The sequence below is a fragment of the Diabrotica virgifera genome, chromosome 2, assembly GCF_917563875.1.
Source record: "Diabrotica virgifera virgifera chromosome 2, PGI_DIABVI_V3a".
NCBI classification, from domain to species: domain Eukaryota; kingdom Metazoa; phylum Arthropoda; class Insecta; order Coleoptera; family Chrysomelidae; genus Diabrotica; species Diabrotica virgifera.
The window spans coordinates 8,786,675-8,805,453 of record NC_065444.1 but is presented as its reverse complement, the minus strand read 5'-3'; the positions used below and the strand labels follow the sequence as shown (position 1 = coordinate 8,805,453).

Below are 18,779 nucleotides of genomic sequence, written 5' to 3'. Positions count from 1 at the left end.
GGTTTATTTGACCTCGTTAAAATCTATAATCATTGGTTGCTCCAATGGTAGTTACAACCCTGATCAGTAGTACTATTTCTTCTATTATGTATTATGTACCATGATGATATGACTAGGGGTACTCAAAGAGTCTTTAATGCAGTGGTACGTGTTGTCTTCTGCATTCTAATGCTGTTAATCATTTTGATGAGGATTAGAATAAGAATAAAAGACGGTTTCAGTAACAAATTTTCTTTATTTGTATAATTTACAAACTATACTAACTCAACCACTTTTTACTCAATGAAAACAATATATCTCTGTAAATAAATTCTATACATTTATTACAACAATTTTACAGTCACGTTAAGTAGGATTTTAAAATGCAGTAAGTACGTAAATATTTCAATCTGGCATGTCGTGAATATATAGTAATCTAAGAGATTCATTAATATTCAACCCAGTGGGGTGCTATTAGTCGGGGTGTGAAAATCATTTCATAAAACAGGTAGATTCCCTTGTTTATGGGATTCCACACCTCGAGCAATAGCACGCCACTGAGCTGAATATTAATGAGTCTCTTAGATACCTGGTACTACTATAGTATGAAACTAAACAGTGAATTAAAGCAAATATAAGATAATATTCTATTTAACTGTGACAGAGAGAAAAATTTAAGTACTTTATACTAGAATATACTGTTATAGTAAATGTCGTTTTCTTTCAATTATATTCGTAAATCAAATATAGCGAAAAGGACATTTAGTAATATACAAAACAGATTCATAAAACCTCAGTCTTGGTATTTCAATTTGTGCAGTATTTTCGTATTATTAGTTCTGGAGATATAGGTAAATAAGTACATACAGTATGTTTAGTTTTAAATTAGATATATGATCTATAAATTGCAACACTGCACGCAATTTTAACTCCGTCACTCCGTTCTCCGCCGTCATTCGGCGATTAAAGAACGATAGTGGTATACAATGTTGCCGATTTTAGCGCTTCCTTCAGTGGCCTATATCTAATCGAAAACTAGACTCATTGTATATCAAAATTACTCTCTAACATGTCTATTATATTAAGTTAAAAATGCTACAAACTCAGTTCTTTTGTTTTCTAGTTAAACATGCGAGGAATATTTACTTCTTATTGATTTATTGTTATATCTTTCGCAGCCCATGTAATATTAACTAAGAAATAGCATTCCAGGTGGGTTGTTTTTGGGTGATTCTGTAAAAATATGACTGCTAATTAATACTTTTTAATGTTTTAATAATAAACAACACGATCCAAGCAGTGGAAGACTACCCATCAACTTTACAGTTTAGTCAATAGTCTTGAAGGGAAAAAACAGTACAGGTAAATCAGAATAGGAATAGGCGTGAACATACTGTGCGCATTAGCAAATTTCGTGCAGAGAATGCCCAGTTGATCGACAACAGCTTAGCTGTTTATGTGGATAGTTTTACTATAGTAACGATACACGACGTTGACAAATTTTGTGTAAAATCTCAATTTTTAATAATTTTTAATAACAGTAATTTTGAATTTTCTAATTGTTTTAATTTTTATTTTAGCGTATATTTCAAAATTGTGTCAAAGTATGGCAAAATTTTAGCAAAATCTGAGCAAAATGGACAGTGATGACGGAAAGTACGAAACAAACGGATTACGTATAAGAAATTTGTTAAGTGTACATTCAATTATTGTAATTTCCTTTCAATGAATAACACATAGGATTGATCAACTATGATACATTTTTGACGTCTGAGAGCAAGATAAAAATAGATTTTACCCCGTGGGGTACAATGTGACGTTTCGACAACTAACAAGAGGTGGCAAATTATAACATTTCATGTCAGTTATAGAAAAACATTTTTATATTACTTGACCATTAAGAAAACATTTTACGATATAAATATTTTAAGAATATTCAAAGAAGACGGGAATTGCAAACTAGTAAAAATACTGTGAAAGAGAGGAGAATTTTAAACATCTCGGAGCAACAATCACTGCAGATAACTATATCACGGAAGGGATTAAAGGCGAATTCAGGCGAATTGAAAGAAAAATTAGATGTAGTCCAAGCAAGTAAACCTCAACGTCTTAGATGGGCTGGTCATGTCCACAGACTCCCTAATAACCGCCCTACTAAACTGATCTGGGAGGAAGCCCCCACAGGAAAAAAGCCCTTAGGACTAGCACGAATGCGATCGAGAGACAATATATAGTCAGATTTAAAAACAATGGGGCTACCCACTGACCCAACTATCATGGACGACCGTTTGAGATGGAAGCGAGTTGTGCAAGAAGAAGAAAAAAAAAGAAAAATATCTTGTTTAGATTAGTTCTATACTATAAAGAGTTTATAATAGTAACCGAACATTGTTAAATATCCATTTCAAATTTAAATTGTTTTATTTAATTACATGCAACTCATAAACAATGATTCATGTAAACAACATTTCAAAAGAAAGCAGTCAATATTTGTAAGGACCGTGGCAACTTTCTAATTTAAGCCCTAAATGAATTCTGCATCCCTTCTCCGGTCTGTGCCTAGCTCACGTCTATCCCTATTCCGGTCGAAATGGAACTGTAATCGCATTACAAGTGATAGGTATAATTTAAACATGGTAACGGATACTATTATTAAAAATATATACACAAATTTTACAATCAAGAAGTGCTGACATGTATAAAGCCACCGTTTTGAAATAATTTAAAGCTACATACAGCTGCAAGCCTTCTTTGGTTATGTCTTTCTAACTTCAGGCTTTTTGGTTTATAAATATAATATTCACTGGTAAATATCGTCTTTCATAATTACAAGTATTCTAGTATTTATATAATTATTTTTTATATGTACAGGGTACATAATACATTTCTTGAGGTTGGCAGGATTATTTAGTAAGATCTGTTTTAAGTCGGTTAAACACGATAAACAAAAAATATAGAATTTTCCAGCGGAATTTTCAGTGGTACAGGTAGACATTAACTGCTTGGTAGAGAAAGAGGACTTTCACAATCAATATAAAACACGCGAAATATTCAAAAATGATTTCTATTCCAAAATTTCATAAGCGAAAGCTCTTGTAGAGGAAAATGATACAGATAATACCGTGGCAAATTCAGAAAATTCATTAATGCTTCAGAAGTAAAGTTGCCTGCCATCAATTTGCCAACATTTTTAGGTGAATCAGGTGGATGGCTACAATTTAGAGATTCATTTGATAGTTTGATAAAAATAATAAAGATTTCATTATTTAAAGAGAGCTTTACAGGGCGAAGCGTCCAAGATTATTACAAATATGCAGGTCACAAACGATAATTTTCCAATAGCTTGAGATTTATTATGTGGCCAGTATACAGATAAAAGAGCATTGTTGCATGTACATACCAAGGCGCCTTATTTGATATTCATCCGACTCGAAAGACGAAAATGTCTATCTTACGCTAGAGGTTTTGTGTATTTACTGAAAGGAGAATCCAAGTAGAGCAGCACTAAAGAAAGTGACTAATTTTTTATTTGTTTTAACCGTATTGACAAATCTTACTTATTGACTGCTGACGCATAGGAACTTTAACATCCGAATAAATCCATTCCTTTGGTAATGATTATGTACTTCTTGGTCGCGTTGCGTCAACTAAAACTATCGCTTTATTCACAACGAACTCTTTTTAAAAGGCAAGTTTAAAATTGGCTTTTCTCTTATTTATCTTTCATATAGCTTTAGTATCACAACTTTTCAAACAAATAAATACTTTTTACTATCTAAAGAGGTAGATTGAACAGATAACTACGATTCGATTTGAAAAAGACGCCATTCTTCACGTCACTAGAGCTAATACTATGGAAAACATAACCGCCCAGCTTATGGTAAGTTTGAGAGAACTGCTGGCAAGAATCACTGTGGGAATTTCTTCGTCTTCTTTGAACTCACGGTGGGTAGTGTTGTGAGGCCACTCCGTGTGAGTTCTGTTGTGGTGCCTGGAATGTTTGTGGAAGCATAGTTTGTCCATGTTTCTTTGTATACCGTGACAGTCATAATCTTCATAACCTGAAAATAAATAATGACATTTAAATGATCAGTAAAACCGATTTTTTGGTATGCCACATAAAGTAGGCTCTTAGTGGAGGGATACATGCAAAAATATATTGACTTGAAGGGCAGTCCTTACAGTAGGGATTCTAGGGAGCCTCCATCCAGATTTCATTAAAAATCAGGATAATATGGTCTTGGAACTGATAGGTAAGAGTATGGAGTTGGTAGATTCGCTTAAAAGAAGGAGAATATAAGCTGCTTGCATTCAAGAGACAAGGTGATTATTTTAAGTTGTTTTTTCTCCCATTTGATATCCTTGTTTAGTTCTTACTTTTTTTATTACTTCATCCATGATCAGGGTAAACGATAGAGGACTCACGGAATCCCCTGATTTATCCCATTGCCAGATTCAATTGGGTCAGTTAGTTCTTCCTCTACTTTTACTTTTATTGTGTTATTCTGGTAGGTATTTTCGATCATTTTGATTATTCCTAAATATATCTCTTTTGAGTACAATAGGTGGATAACGTCTTTTAACTTGACCCTGTCAAATGTCTTTTTACGGTTCACAAAACATATGTACATATGCCAGTCAATGGATCAATCCAAGAGTGCATATGAAGTAATAAGTAATACATGGAGGGCTAGGTTTTGGAACTAAAAATAATGCTATTCTTTCGATTCTTTCAAAAGAGAGCAATGTAGTGGATTTTAAAAGATGAGAGAGATTTTTTATGTAGGGCAAAAATTGCAGAAAAAATAGATGGAATATAGTATTATTCCATCTATTTATTTATTATTATAGATGGAATATAATATAGGATTATATAGATTATAGTATTATACTATAAAAAAGTATAAAAAAACAAAAACGCAGAGATACACAGCTAACAAGAATATTAGTAGACTGGATGATGATATCATCCACAATGTACTTACCATCACATTTGCAGGTTTTCAGTTTGGTTGCTTTCTCCTGCCTTCGTAGTATATTGATCGAGTTATTACATCTGAGCGTGCACTTCTTCCCGTGGAACATGGCCTTACAAAACTCGTTGTAGTATTCCAGGGCTTTGGCGCAAAGTGCATCTGCCATGCAGATCCACTGCGCCACTCGACATGGTACCACGTCTGAAGACATCGAGTGCATCACCTTGGGTTTACAGATGTCCGTTCGTACTTTTTGGTCTCTGCAGTAATCGTCACTGCATTCGCACTTAAACAAAAATAAATCAAATAAGATTTATTGTAGCTAGAATTATTACTTAGTAGACAGTTACAAATACACATTTTTGATAGAAACAGAAGGGGGGCTATAGAGTCCTCTTACTATATTAAATATAGTAAAATTTACCCGATCTAGTAAAGTTTGTTAAATCTCATACAATTTGTTGAGTAACACTCAAATGGTGATATTTTAGATACTATCATATGATTATATCTTATGCTGTACGTTTATTAAAGGTTCTACCAGTTTGACCGATGTAGCTTTTGGGCAGTCACCATTTGGCCAGTGACCGATATAGTAAAGTTTGTAAAAGCTCATACAATTCGTTGAATAGTACCTAAAATATCATCGAATGGAGGCCAGTCGAAAATTGACCTAGAAGACGTCCTAGAAAATGTTGGTTAGAGATTGTCGAAAATGATCTTGTCATTATGGGAGTTTGAAATTGAAGAAAAGTTGCCAACGGCAGAAGAGATTGGCATGCAGTTGTTGAATAGGAAAAACCGAAAGAGAGTTGTAGCCATGATACGGTGAGTCAAGTATTTAGGTACACTCATTGTTATCAGTATGTTCCATAGTTTGCCCATCTATAATCAAAGGCCTTTGTATAATCTACAAAAGATAATATAAATATCGGGATCTGACTGATATTCCCTGGCTTTTTCTATGATGTTTCTTTCATTAAGGATTTGTTCTCTAGTACCTCTGCAATTGACAAATCCAGCCTGCTCAGGTGCTATTTACCAACTTATGAAGCTTTCTAGACGACGCGACGTTGCAGGATGTAGATGTAGGTAGAGGATCACCTTACAGGCGTGTAGAAGGATGTAATAGAAATATTTAAAGAGAGGACACACCTGGAGGAACACGCTCCATATATACATATATATTGGTTCTGCAAAAGGTTTGAAAGAATTTATCAACAAAATATCGTCTGTACCAGGATGTGTAAGAGATGTTGTTTGAATATCATATAGCTTACAGCAGAGTGTTAAGAAGTAGAGAAAAAAATAGAAATCAGAGACAACGTCAATGATATAGCCAAGACAACCAACCGAAAATTCCGTGATATGAAAATCATTTAGAAACTCACCGAAAGAGATCAGAAGAAGAAAAACAAGAAAAGATATTGAAATGGTTTACTTAGCACTATTGTGTGGATACTATAATCTCCATCCTTAGAGTCTTAATATTAGTTTAAAACAAAAAAAAATATATATTTACTTAATTCTTGTGCCGTAATTTTCTCTTTTTCTGTAATTATTAGGACAAATAATATAAAAGTTATTACTATAGTCTCTCTGAAATATTGCTTGAGATATTATTTATTTCCTCATACTTTTATTGGTACAAAAATATTACATATAAAACCAATATTATATTGGTAATTGATAACATTTCCTGTCATAAACATGTGGTTCTCAGGATAATAAAAATTATCTTTTAATGATGGTTAAAAACAACAAGAACTAGTAAACTTTATTTATAATAGGAATAATTGAATTAACCCCGATTCTCTGAAGTACATACTACTGAAGATATCAGGCAATTGTTGGTTATGTTTTTGCTGTTTTTGTGGTATCTTGCAGCATAAGTTTTCGCTCTTCCAATAATTCAAAGATTTCATCTGACAATGTTTGTTCTTTCGGTGCATTCATGTGCATTCCTTTTTCGCTGAATATATACAGTTTTTTCTTCCATTCCATGTTGTATTTGTGTCGTCTAATATTTGTCGTTTTTCCTTGTTTATCAGTTTCATCTGGAAATTTTCCGCATGATTATCTCTACCTTTTTTTCTGATGTATTTTTCAAGTTGTGTGGAATTTGAGCCAGCAGTTTATTTTTAGTATCTTATGATCTGATCCAGTATGAATGCTTCAGACATGGCTTTTACGTTTCTTTTTTCCATGTTTTCAGCACGAGTATGTACTCGATTTGGTTTTTGTGTTCTTTGTTTGGACTAGTCCATGGTGAAAGCCTTCTTGGACGGTGTTTATAAAGTGTATTTGTTATCACTGTTAGATAGTACTTACTCACATGAAATTGCAGTTAAGGATGGAAAAAATCAATACTCTTGATGAAAAAGAATTATATATCTAAGGGTCCAATATAGAATATATAGAATATTTAGAGCAGATTAAAATTCTTCGAAATGTGGCTTTATCGCCGTATCCTAAAGATACCATGGACGGCGAAAGTCACAAATGTAGATCTCCTTGAGAATCAACCAAGAACGCCAACTTTTCGAAACCATCAAGAAAAGGAAACGGCGTATCTGGGTCACATCGTGCGAAACGAATAATACCAGTTCCTTCAACATATAATCGAGGGTAAAATTGAAGGCAAGAGAGGAATAGGACGCAAGAAAATGCCCTGGCTCCGAGTGTTAGGGTGTCCGAGTCAGTGCCCTGACTCCACAACGAGTGTTTCATACTGTAAGGGATTAACGACATACAATCTCTGATACACATTGCAAGAAACAGAGAGTTAATGGAAAATATGATCGCTAACGTCCATTAGTGAATTTGCATCTGAAGAAGAAGAATATAGAATATAATCGTCTGCTTATGTATTCAATGTATTCAAAATATCTCAGTATAAATATATGGGTTGATATTTGCCATGAGTTTAGTAATGATTCTTTGTGTTTTAGTATCGAGCTCAGTGTATTTACTAATGTTAATAAATATGTTTCATACAGCCCTCAAACAATCTACAAAATAAAGAGAAATCAGCTTCGCCCACAAAAAGAATACTAAAAAACCCAAAAAACGGTCAAGGTGGGCCTACATTCTCGAACGTCTCACGCTGGCCTGTATTGATCTGGATAGGATTTCGTATGGGACTCTTTGTACTTAGGACATGATAAGCACTTTGCTGATAAAGACCCGGGGTGAAGGGGATAGTCTGTAGTATTGGGCGGAGTGGAATGATTCCTGTATGTCGTATGGGTTAATCCTTCTCGCCCCAATGAATGGTATTACCCAAATGTCATTCTCAAGGAGTGTGCAAGTGTCTTAGGATGGGTTTAACACTATTCTTTTCTTGCTTGGGTTGATATTTGCCATGAGTCTAGTGGTGATACTGAGTTCTTTAGAATCGAGCTGCGTCCGATGTGCAGAAATATATTTTTTGCAGGATTGATCATTTTTGACTGTTTACCGTGACAGATTTTACGTCAGTAGGTGACATTTACTAGCAACTCGACGGTAAGTAATCCAACTCGACGGTAAGTACTCCAACTCGACGGTAAGTAATTCACTTACCGTCGAGTTAAAAAGTCTCTTAATTTTAATTTATTTTTTGAAAGAATAAAGAAAAATAACGAATTATTTATTAATATTGAAACTTATGGTACAATTTGTTAAATTATTTAATGAAATCCAACTTGTTTGGGCTCCATCATAAAGAAAAACGGTGGATTTAATCATTGAATATTCTGCCCAGAGGCTTCCAGGAGCTTTCAACTGCATATGTCTTTGAACGAAATATGCCAATAGAGTCTTTTCTTCGATTCTTAAATTCTTGCCTTCGCACCATTCTTTAAAACTTTGGTAGGTATTTTGATAACGGATTTTGGATTTTTCGGGAATAATTGCGGAACACCCTTCTTCCCAAGCCCGTTCAATTTCTTCAAATTCACTTTCGCTCATATTTTAATTTATAATAATCAAAATTGTACTTAAAATTATTGACAACTAAATAAAAACTCAATTCTCCATTGTTGTTATGCACATTAGTTACTACCTAACAACCAAAGCATCTATCTTGATAAAATGAATGAAACTAGTCAATATGACGAAAATGTTTAATTTTATAATTTATAATGGTATCAATAGTTCAAAAAACGTTATAAGCATGTCGAACGTTAAGGGTAACCGATCTCAAACAATTGTCTTCGATCGGCATAAAACCCTTACCGTTCTCCATACTTAATATACTATTTCGTCTTCGCTTTGTAATACATACTTGTCTCTTCTTCCTTAATGAGGGACCGTCCAAGTATTACGTAACGCAGGTTGGGGGGGGGGGGGGTTAAAAATCTTCAAAAATTGCGTTACGTAATAGTTAAACACCCATTACAGTGCCTTAGTTAGGGGGGAGGGGGGGTCAAAAATCTTCAAAAATCGCGTTACGTAATTCTTGAACCCTCCCTGATTTAAAATTTGAAAAATCGTTCAAATTATTTTTAATTATTGCTTTTTAATTTCGAATTCTTTGTTGTTCTTACTTTTATCAAAAACAATTGAAATAAAATGCAATTTATTTCACTAAAAGATGAACTCATAGTGCAACACACCGTGTTGAATACCAATAATCAGTTTCGTAGTATTTTCTGTTTAACGACTTTTCCCACAAGTCCACCGTAGAAAATTTCTAAGGAATCTAATCCGCTTAATCGATCCCAAAACGTTTGTAAATGAATTAAAAGAAGGATGTACTTAATAAGTAGTTTTCCATATATAATAGCTTCAAAATTAGCATGCAGCTGGATACGGACGTTACATAGTTGTCTAGCATCCGAAATGAAAGCAGTACGTAGTACCTTCTTGTCCTTATATAATTACAAAGTGGTTAATTATGTAAATTTCTAATACCAATTAGAGGCTGTCTGTTTTTGGAATCGCTTGTTTTTATTTAATGAGGCTTTAGATGGAGCGAGGTTGACTGTACTCATCGGAGAACCATAGTTAAGTATGTGAATTAAGGAACAAGCTTGCCAAGTATCTGAAGTTTGAAAAAATCTTTTATCCTTTTCAACGTTTTTTTTTTAATAGAAGTTACTTAACTACAATACGAAATAAATTTTACAATGAAATCAGTTGTTCTCCAAATGTATCTCTTCTTTTAGCGTATTTCGATCAATTGTAATTAATGGGAATTCTTTATGGTCACACATTTTTTGGTTGTCATTGGTATTTACTGTGGCGCTCTCCGTACATTGGGTACTATTTCTTCTATGTAGTTTGATGACACATAACAGCACAAATCTCTCTGTCATCCTCATCTGCACCATACCTACTTCTTGACCTTGTTTTTTATCTATTCGACTAGTTTTTCTCAGGTTTCACCAATATAATACCTAATATAGGGGAAGCTTTCACTTGCTCTGGCCAGATGCTTTGTTCAACGCATGTATTTAATCTGTATTGCTACGATTATAATAGGTTGTTCATAAGTTTTGCGGTTTGGCGAATAGTCCAGGGCCCATCTGTTTTGAGATGGACGTTGAGAGGTGACTCAAATTTTTTTGCTGAATTTGCTTGAAAATAGCTCAAATAATAATATTTGAGTTATCCTCCCTCTCAAAAAGGTCTGGAACATTGTTTAAATAATTAAAATGTCAAAAAATGAAGGAAAAATTGGATTTTTTTCTTCGTTTTTTGATTATGACTTTAAAAGTGTTCATTTCCCAGAAAAGATGTACTGACATAAAAGTTGCGTAATTAAATTTCCTACAATATAGAATTAGTTAAAAGTTGAAAAAATAATCACCCTTCTTGCAAAATAGCAATAATTGCGAAAAAAACAATACAAAAACAAATATTCGCATTTTACGTTTTTCAACCATTTATACTACACTTATGACCTTCATATTTCACCCAGAAAAACTTTATGATACAGTAAAACAATACTGTAAATTTCATTAAGATCAGTTCAATAGATTTTGCAAAATAAATTTTGCAATCCAGCTTTCGCCAAAACAATTCATTTTTTCAAAATGTTACAGGACTGAAAATAAAGCAGATAGCAAGTTGAAATTTTTTTTGCTTATAGAAGTGTAATGTACCTTTCACTTGCAATTTGCAAAATTAAAATCGATTAACTACCACGGAGTCAGGAATTTTTTTAAATAAACATTAATTATTGGTGCTACGCGCAGGACAGCGGTGTTCGATTCACATGAAGTTGATTTCCACCAAAATTTCTTCCAATCTTCATCTAATATATTATTTTCTTACTCTATATTTTGTTGTATTTTAATATTTTAATTCCACAAAAATCAAACTAATTTTATTATTGTTTGTGAAATATTGTTTAAACAATTGGATATGTTTAAAAATAATAAACTTTTATTCTCAAGTTAAAATATATGAACAAAGAAAGTTTTTGCTAAAAAAAGTGTTATTTCAAAGGATAGAGTATGTGTTTTTATTTTACAATAAACAAGTTTATTTATTTATATCGAAATGTAATAAAAATTAAAATGTATCAATAATTATCAAAGGTCATTGGAATGCCCAATCAGAGCAAACTATCCGGTGTCCTGCGCGCAACACCAATAATTAATGTTTATTTAAAAAAATTCCTGACGCCGTGGTGGTTAATCTATTTCAGTTTTGCAAATTGCAAATGAAAGTTACAGTACACTACTATAAGCAAAAAAAATTTCAACTTGCTATCTGCTTTATTTTCAGTCCTGTAACAGTTTGAAAAAATGAATTTTTTTTTGCGAAAGCTGGATTGCAAAATTTATTTTGCAAAATCTATTGACCCGATCTTAATGAAATTTACAGTATTGTTTAAATGTATCATATAGTTTTTCCGGGTGAAATTTGAAGGTCCTAAGTTTAGCAGAAATGGCTGAAAAACGTAAAATGTTAATACTTGTTTTTGTATAGTTTTTTCCCAATTATTGCTATTTGGCAACAAGGGTGACTATTTTTTAAATTTTCAACCAACTCTATATTGTAGGAAATTTAATTACACAACTTTTATGGCAATACAACTTTTCTCGGAAATGAATACGCTTAAAGTTATAATCAAAAAACGAAGAAAAAATCGAATTTTTCCTTCATTTCTTGACATTTTGATTATTTAAACAATGTTCCGGACCTTTTTGAGAGGGAGGATAACTCAAATATTATTATTTGAGTTATTTTCAAGCAATTTCTGCAAAAAAATTTGAGTCACCTGTCAACGTCCAAATGTACTAATATTTTTACAGATGCGCCCTGGTCTAGAATGGATTTAGTGTCCGCAGTCATACAAACCCAAATAAACAACAAAAAGTTTTGCGGTTCAATAAGAAAAATGCAATTTTATGGTTTGAAATACACTTTATTATTCAGTATGGTCTCCCTGAACATCAATACAATTATTCTAATGAGAATCCAATTTACGATTTACATCTCTGAAGTGAGAATACGAAAGATATATGGAAGATATATAAAATAGCCAAATAGAGAGCAAAGAAAGCAAGAGATTTTAATCAGATTAGATGTATCCGAGATGAAAATAATAAAATACTAGTTCACGAAATGGATGTCAAAAAGAGATGGAGAAAGTACTTTGACAGAGCTTATTAAATGAAGAATTTGACAGACAGCCTGTGGAGTCAACGGAGACAGTAGCAGCAATGGTCACCAAAATAACAAACGAGGAAGTGGCTCAAGCGCTTCAAACAATAAAGAAAGGAAAAGCGGTAGGAGCAGATGATATTCCTGGGGAAGTATGGAGAGCTTTAGGAGAGACAGGAACAAGGTGGCCAGCAGGTTTATTTAATAGAATTATGGAAGTTGGACAAATGCCAGACGAATGGAGAAGCAGTATACTACTACCTGTCTACAAAAACAAGAGAGATATACAACAATGTACAAACTACAGGGCTATAAAACTGCTTAGCCACACCATGAAAATATGGGAAAGAGTAATTGATAGACGGATACGTGAAGAGACCGAAATATCCGAGAATCAGTTTGGCTTTATGCAGGGCAGATCAACAACAGATGCAATTTTCATTATATGTAAGACAGTTGATGGAAAATTACAGGAGTAAAAAAACAAACGCTCATATGGTATTCATTGATCTTGAGAAAGCATATGATAGAGTTCCTCGGGAGATTTTGCGGTGGGCACTCAATAAGAAAGAAGTCCCTGGTGAATACGTTAAGATTGTGAGGGATATGTATGAGGGAGTAACGACTAATGTTAGGACAGGTGTGGGAGAGACTGATAAATTTCAGCTGAAAGTAGGATGCACCAAGGCTCGGTGCTTAGTCCTTATTTATTCTCATTAGTTTTGGACCACATAACAGCGAAACTACAGGGTAGCATTCCATGGTGCCTAATGTATGCTGATGATGTAGTGTTAATAGGAAATAGTGAAAGAGATTTAGAACAAAAACTGGAACAGTAAAGAAAAGCTCTGGAGGAAAATGGTTTAAAACTTAGTAGGACAAAAACAGAGTATTTGGAATGTTCATTTAAAGATAGAGTTACTAAAAATAAAATGGTATCTTTGGATGGTGAAATGATTGTTAAAAGCAATAGTTTTAAGTACCTGGGATCGGTATTACAGAGTAATGGAGAAATAGATGGAGCTGCATGCAGTAGAATTAGGATAGGGCTGGATGGATGAAGTGAAAAGAAGTGAGTCTGAAAGTGAGTGAAAATTCCAATGAAGCTGAAGGGAAAATTCTATAAAACAGCCATAAGACCGGCTATGATGTACGGAACTGAATGTTGGGCAGTGATAAAGAAAGAGGAACAACGAATGCATGTGGCGGAAATGAGAATGCTTAGATGGATGAGTGGAGTGACGAAGAAGGATAAAATTAAAAAAGAGTATATTAGGGGAAGTCTAGGTGTGGCACCAATTGATGCCAAAATGAGAGAGCATAGGTTAAGATGGTTTGGTCATGTTCAACATCGAGACGTTAATCACCCAATACGAAGAATAGCTGACGTGCAGATTCCTGGAAGGAGTAGGAGAGGAAGACCAAAGAAGACCTGGGGAGACGATAAGGCAGGACATGTTGGTAAAGGGGATTAACATTGATATGACGCAAGATAGAATTGTGTGGAGAAATGCAATTAGAGAAGCCGACCCCGCATAGGGATAAGGCAAAGAGAATGATGATGATGATAGACCCAAGTCTCGTTCATAGTGATGAATCGATGCATAAACTGTGCTTTATTCTTTCAAAAAAAAACATTAAATGATGCTGAGAAAGTCGCATTCGAATGTGTTTTTGTTCAATTGTTAGCGAATGCGGCACCCATTATGAACATAGCTTTCTGAAACTCAATACTCCAGTCAAAATATTGCTTACACTGCCCAATGATGCCTAGGGCTTCCACTAAAGACCTTAAAAGAGATGGGTGGAAGACATAAGAGCAGTGGAAGGCAAACATTGTATTAGATTGGCGCAAGATAGGGAAAGATATAAGCAATTGGGAGAGACCTACATTCAGCAGTGGATGAAAAATGGTTGACGAAGTCGAAGAAGACTTAAGTATAGACCAGAGCTTTATCTTGGTAACCCTGTTGTCTCAGCATTGCAATAATAATCTAATATACATCTATCATAGAGCTTTTGAGTTACAAGTCTACATTGTGTTCTGAAAATTGTGTAGACGTCAAAATGGCTTGTTCGGAATTATTTATGAATGATAAAACTCCATTTTTCATCATTTTTACAAAAATAAACCAAAAATAAATAATAGACTACGTCTGAAATCAAAATCGGAGAAATAAATTTGTCATTGTGATCCAAATTAAAAATTTTTAGCTCAAGGACCAAAACAAAATATGTAGACGGCAGACCAAATGTTTCTTATTTTATTACTCGAAAATACCACGTGACTAACGACCCTTTATGTGCTTTCCTTCCAGCATTATTTGCGTATAATGGTCTTTCTCAAGTCTCCCTCACTTTGGCTCATATCCAAAATTCTCCACCTTAATGAATAAGAAGCGTCTTTGAAGCGATTCAATGTGAATCTATTTTTGGTAAAGAACAACAAGAAATTTTATTTTGTTTTCTTTCGTTTGAAGCAGCATTCGACTGTATCCTATTAAAAGGTGCAGGTTTCTTTTCCTCGGCCTCAAAAATAAAATGTCACCGGCTTGAACTTACTCGACTTATTTCAAATCATCTGCAACGAGACGTGTATCCTGGCGATGATTGATGGGAACAAAAATAAACTCATTAGAAAAGTGTGGCAGACTACCTAATCAGACAAATCGACAATTTTTTGTTCCGGTTAATCTTGTATACCTAACAAAATATTATGTTATGTAAAATTGTTTTAAAGAAAAATATACAAAAGAGAACTAAATCAAAAATTGAACCAATATTCTCACTATCAAAAGTATTTTATAATAAAAGAAATAAAGATACGTAGTTTAACGAGAGAATAATTTAAATAAAGCTCTTACAAAGCTTTCTTTAAAGCTTTTATAATCCACGAACAGATGGCGTTACTGAGTTAAAATAATAATACATTAAAGTCTTTCTCTTTCAAATGCGGTTGAGTTTGCTCAATTTTTTTTTCGCTGGGATATTGCATTTTAAAATTTTCATTGATGTAAAGATTAAAATTTTATTTCGAAAAAAAGCCTGGAATTTTCTCAGAATAGTAGATATACATACTTAATATCTGAATATTATTTTTGTATCTGATTTTATAAGATTGAAGAAATAAAACAATAAAACACCAAAAGCAGCCCAGAAACACTTTTAAGAATGAACAGAAAGATGACAATAACGCTAACGCTGTAAAGAACTTATCAAAAAAACTGAAAAGGATAGGAAACCGGTAGGTACATCACAAAAACATTTAACACAACCACATACTAAGATCTATCCTATTCCAAATCTAACCCAACAACACCCAAGAAGTATAAAAAACCTGCATGTATAAAATACCCTATAAATGCAACAATATGTACATACTTGGAAAAAACCGTAAGACCATTAAGTGTCAGAATAAATGGGCATCAAACATACAGTAAGAATAGAGACATCGAAAAAAACCAGATACGCAACATGAAAGAGAGAAAAACCAAATAATCAGCCCTCATCCTACGCAACGAACACAAAAAACACACAAAGCAATGAGAATTTGATATTCCTAGGTGAACAAATCGATGTAATGCCCTGTGTCCGTTTCTTCTCGATCGACGATGTTAAAATAAAATGTTGAAGTCGTGGAGTATAAAAAATGGTTTTATTGACAACAACTGGATTATTACACTACAGTTACTGGTTAGGTAAAATTTTATAGATTCAAAAGAGCCCGAATCCCCTACTTTATAAGTTCACCAATAATGTACACCTCAGCATAAGGTTAATGTCTCTAGCATGATAACAAAAACTTTGTAGGTACATACTTTGAAAGCTGACAAATATAATTTAAACAAGGAACTATTGCAACACTATTTGGCAATTCATTCAATTTGCCGGAAGCTGAAGAAACTGGTGATTAACCTATTAATCGATATGTTTCACAATTATACACGATGAAACTACAGTAGACTCTCTCTATAACGAATACGGGTATTACGAGGTTTCGCTTATAACGAGGTACACTAGATGTCCCATGAAATTCCTATTGAACTATAACACCTCTATAACGAGGCATATTTGGTTATAACGAGGAAAAATGAAATCGAAGAATATGTGTCTTTACCTGTTTTTGGCGTGGTGATGGCTATAAATAAATACCCCAACTGCCAGGAATGCCCAACATGTGTGTGCTTATCGAGGGCAGTGCTGTAATAAACCCCGCCTGTAACAAACTTCTTTCTTCCTGTTTAGCTATCGACCGATATTGAATATTGTAGGTGTACAATTTTACGATGGCCAAGTTTCATTGTTGAGATCGACCATCGACACCTAAGAAACTACGTAAGAGGCATCAAAACATTTCAGTAGTGGTGGCACGCACAATATTATTGTTGTCTGATATAACGAGATGCGCTTATAAAGAGGTAATTAGTCCGCCATTTCAGTTCCCGTTATAGAGGGAGTACTTTATAAATAATTAAGAAGTTAAGATTAATGTCAGATTACAAATTAAGCGATTAATTTGTGATTGAACACTAGCCTAGTGGCACTAGGATAAAAACACCACTTTCAGATTTTTTCAGCCATATGCATGCTTGCCACAAGATTCGAGGCCAAGTAGGTATGTCAATTTTGAAAAGACATAGGAAAAGACATAGACCTAATCTAATAACAAACACCTTGGTTAAACATTTTCGCAGAATTTTTAAAAACAATCTTTTTGTGGCTTAATCCTGTATAAAAATAATATTTAAAATAATAAACAATTATATTAAAATTGTATGAAACAGATAAAAATCATTCAACAAAAGTGAGATGGATAATGTCGCCAGCAAAATACAATATATACTTTAATTAATGTCATTCAAAACAACCGCCAAGGCCAATGGTTGCATAATACGAATCAGAAGGAAAGGAACTGTGTACAAAAACGTAAAACTCATAAAATCTGTTTTCATTGGTAATTGAACTCGTTACGTGAATGTTAATCTCGCAATTAAGAAGCATTTATATACATTATAACAGATAACAACGATATTAGGTTTTTTTTATTATAAAATTATTTATGATGCACCGGTAGGCTTCATAAGTGTACTTGACAACATAGGCGCCCATACACACGGGCAGGGGGGGGCCGTGGCCCCCCTATATTACACAAACGTATTTTTGTCAAAAAATTATTGGATAATTTTGAGAGATAAATTGGAAACAACACAGAAAATCTGTGTGTCTGCGACAGCGGTCTATATGGAATGTGTATAATACACATTTCGCACAGTCAGGGTATGCTATTAACGAAAACATTGAAAGAGATTAGAAACGTGGGAACATAATATATACTGTAACCGACACCCAAAATTACAAATCAAATGAATCATTTATAATACTGCAAAAAATCATATCAGCAAGAAATCCGATCTCTGACCGATAATCACTAATGAGCCATTCGTCTTTGGGAACTGGCACTATAAAGATAAAGTGTAAAATCTGTGATTATATTTGTTTTCTATAATATTAAGTTTTGTGTACACCGAATAGAACCATCTTCATAAGCAGAAATAAATTCATATTGAAAAATAATTTTTTAAATTTATTGAACATAGTCAAATTTTAGTTTGCAAAAGTATTTTTTAGTAAGTAGATTATTTTTAAAGTGTACATTATGATGAACACAACAATTTTATTTAAATGAAAAACAGGTGATCTTTCATGACGAATGAGTGTTATATACAGGGTGTCCCAAAAGTAGCGGAAAGGTCGAATAATTCGCGAAATGAACATCGGATCGAAAAACTGAAAAATATGTGTTAAATATTTCTCAAAAATCTATGCGATGACACTAAACAAGTCCACCAGTTTAACCCCTGGGTGTGGAGCGGGAAGTAACTTTAAAATCTTAAATGGAACCTCTATTTTTTTTGCAGATTTGGATTTTCCTTGTAAAAATAAGCAAATTTTATTCGAGCCATTTTGCGAATTGTGGATAGATAGCGCTATAATCGGAAAAAACGATATATCGTGATACCATAGCAAAATTATAGAAACGGTCTAATATCTCGAGAAATATACTTCCAAATAAAAAACTAAAAAACATGTTTTTAATATTTTTCAAAAATCTATAGAATGACACCAAACAGGATTTTACATTCCACACTCTGGAGGTGGGGTGAGAGTTAACTTTAAAATCTTAAATAGGAACCCCCGTTTTTTATTGCAGATTGAGTTTCCTCC

At 33.5% G+C, this 18,779-nt stretch overlaps 1 protein-coding gene across 4 annotated transcripts in view; it reads right to left on the bottom strand.

Annotated features, from left to right (window-relative positions):
- Window positions 1-215: 215 nt before the first annotated feature.
- LOC114328641 (growth arrest-specific protein 1) overlaps window positions 216-18,779 on the bottom strand; it is a 70,285-nt gene continuing 51,721 nt past the window's right edge. For all 4 annotated transcript variants that reach the window (XM_050643336.1, XM_028277556.1, XM_028277554.2 and 1 more), the window contains exons 3-4: window positions 4,965-5,241; window positions 216-4,040 (exon numbers count right to left, since the gene is read on the bottom strand). In XM_050643336.1, the coding sequence (XP_050499293.1) occupies window positions 3,811-4,040; window positions 4,965-5,241 (507 nt within the window). In that variant the 3' untranslated portion in view covers window positions 216-3,810. The remainder of the gene's footprint in view (window positions 4,041-4,964; window positions 5,242-18,779) is intronic.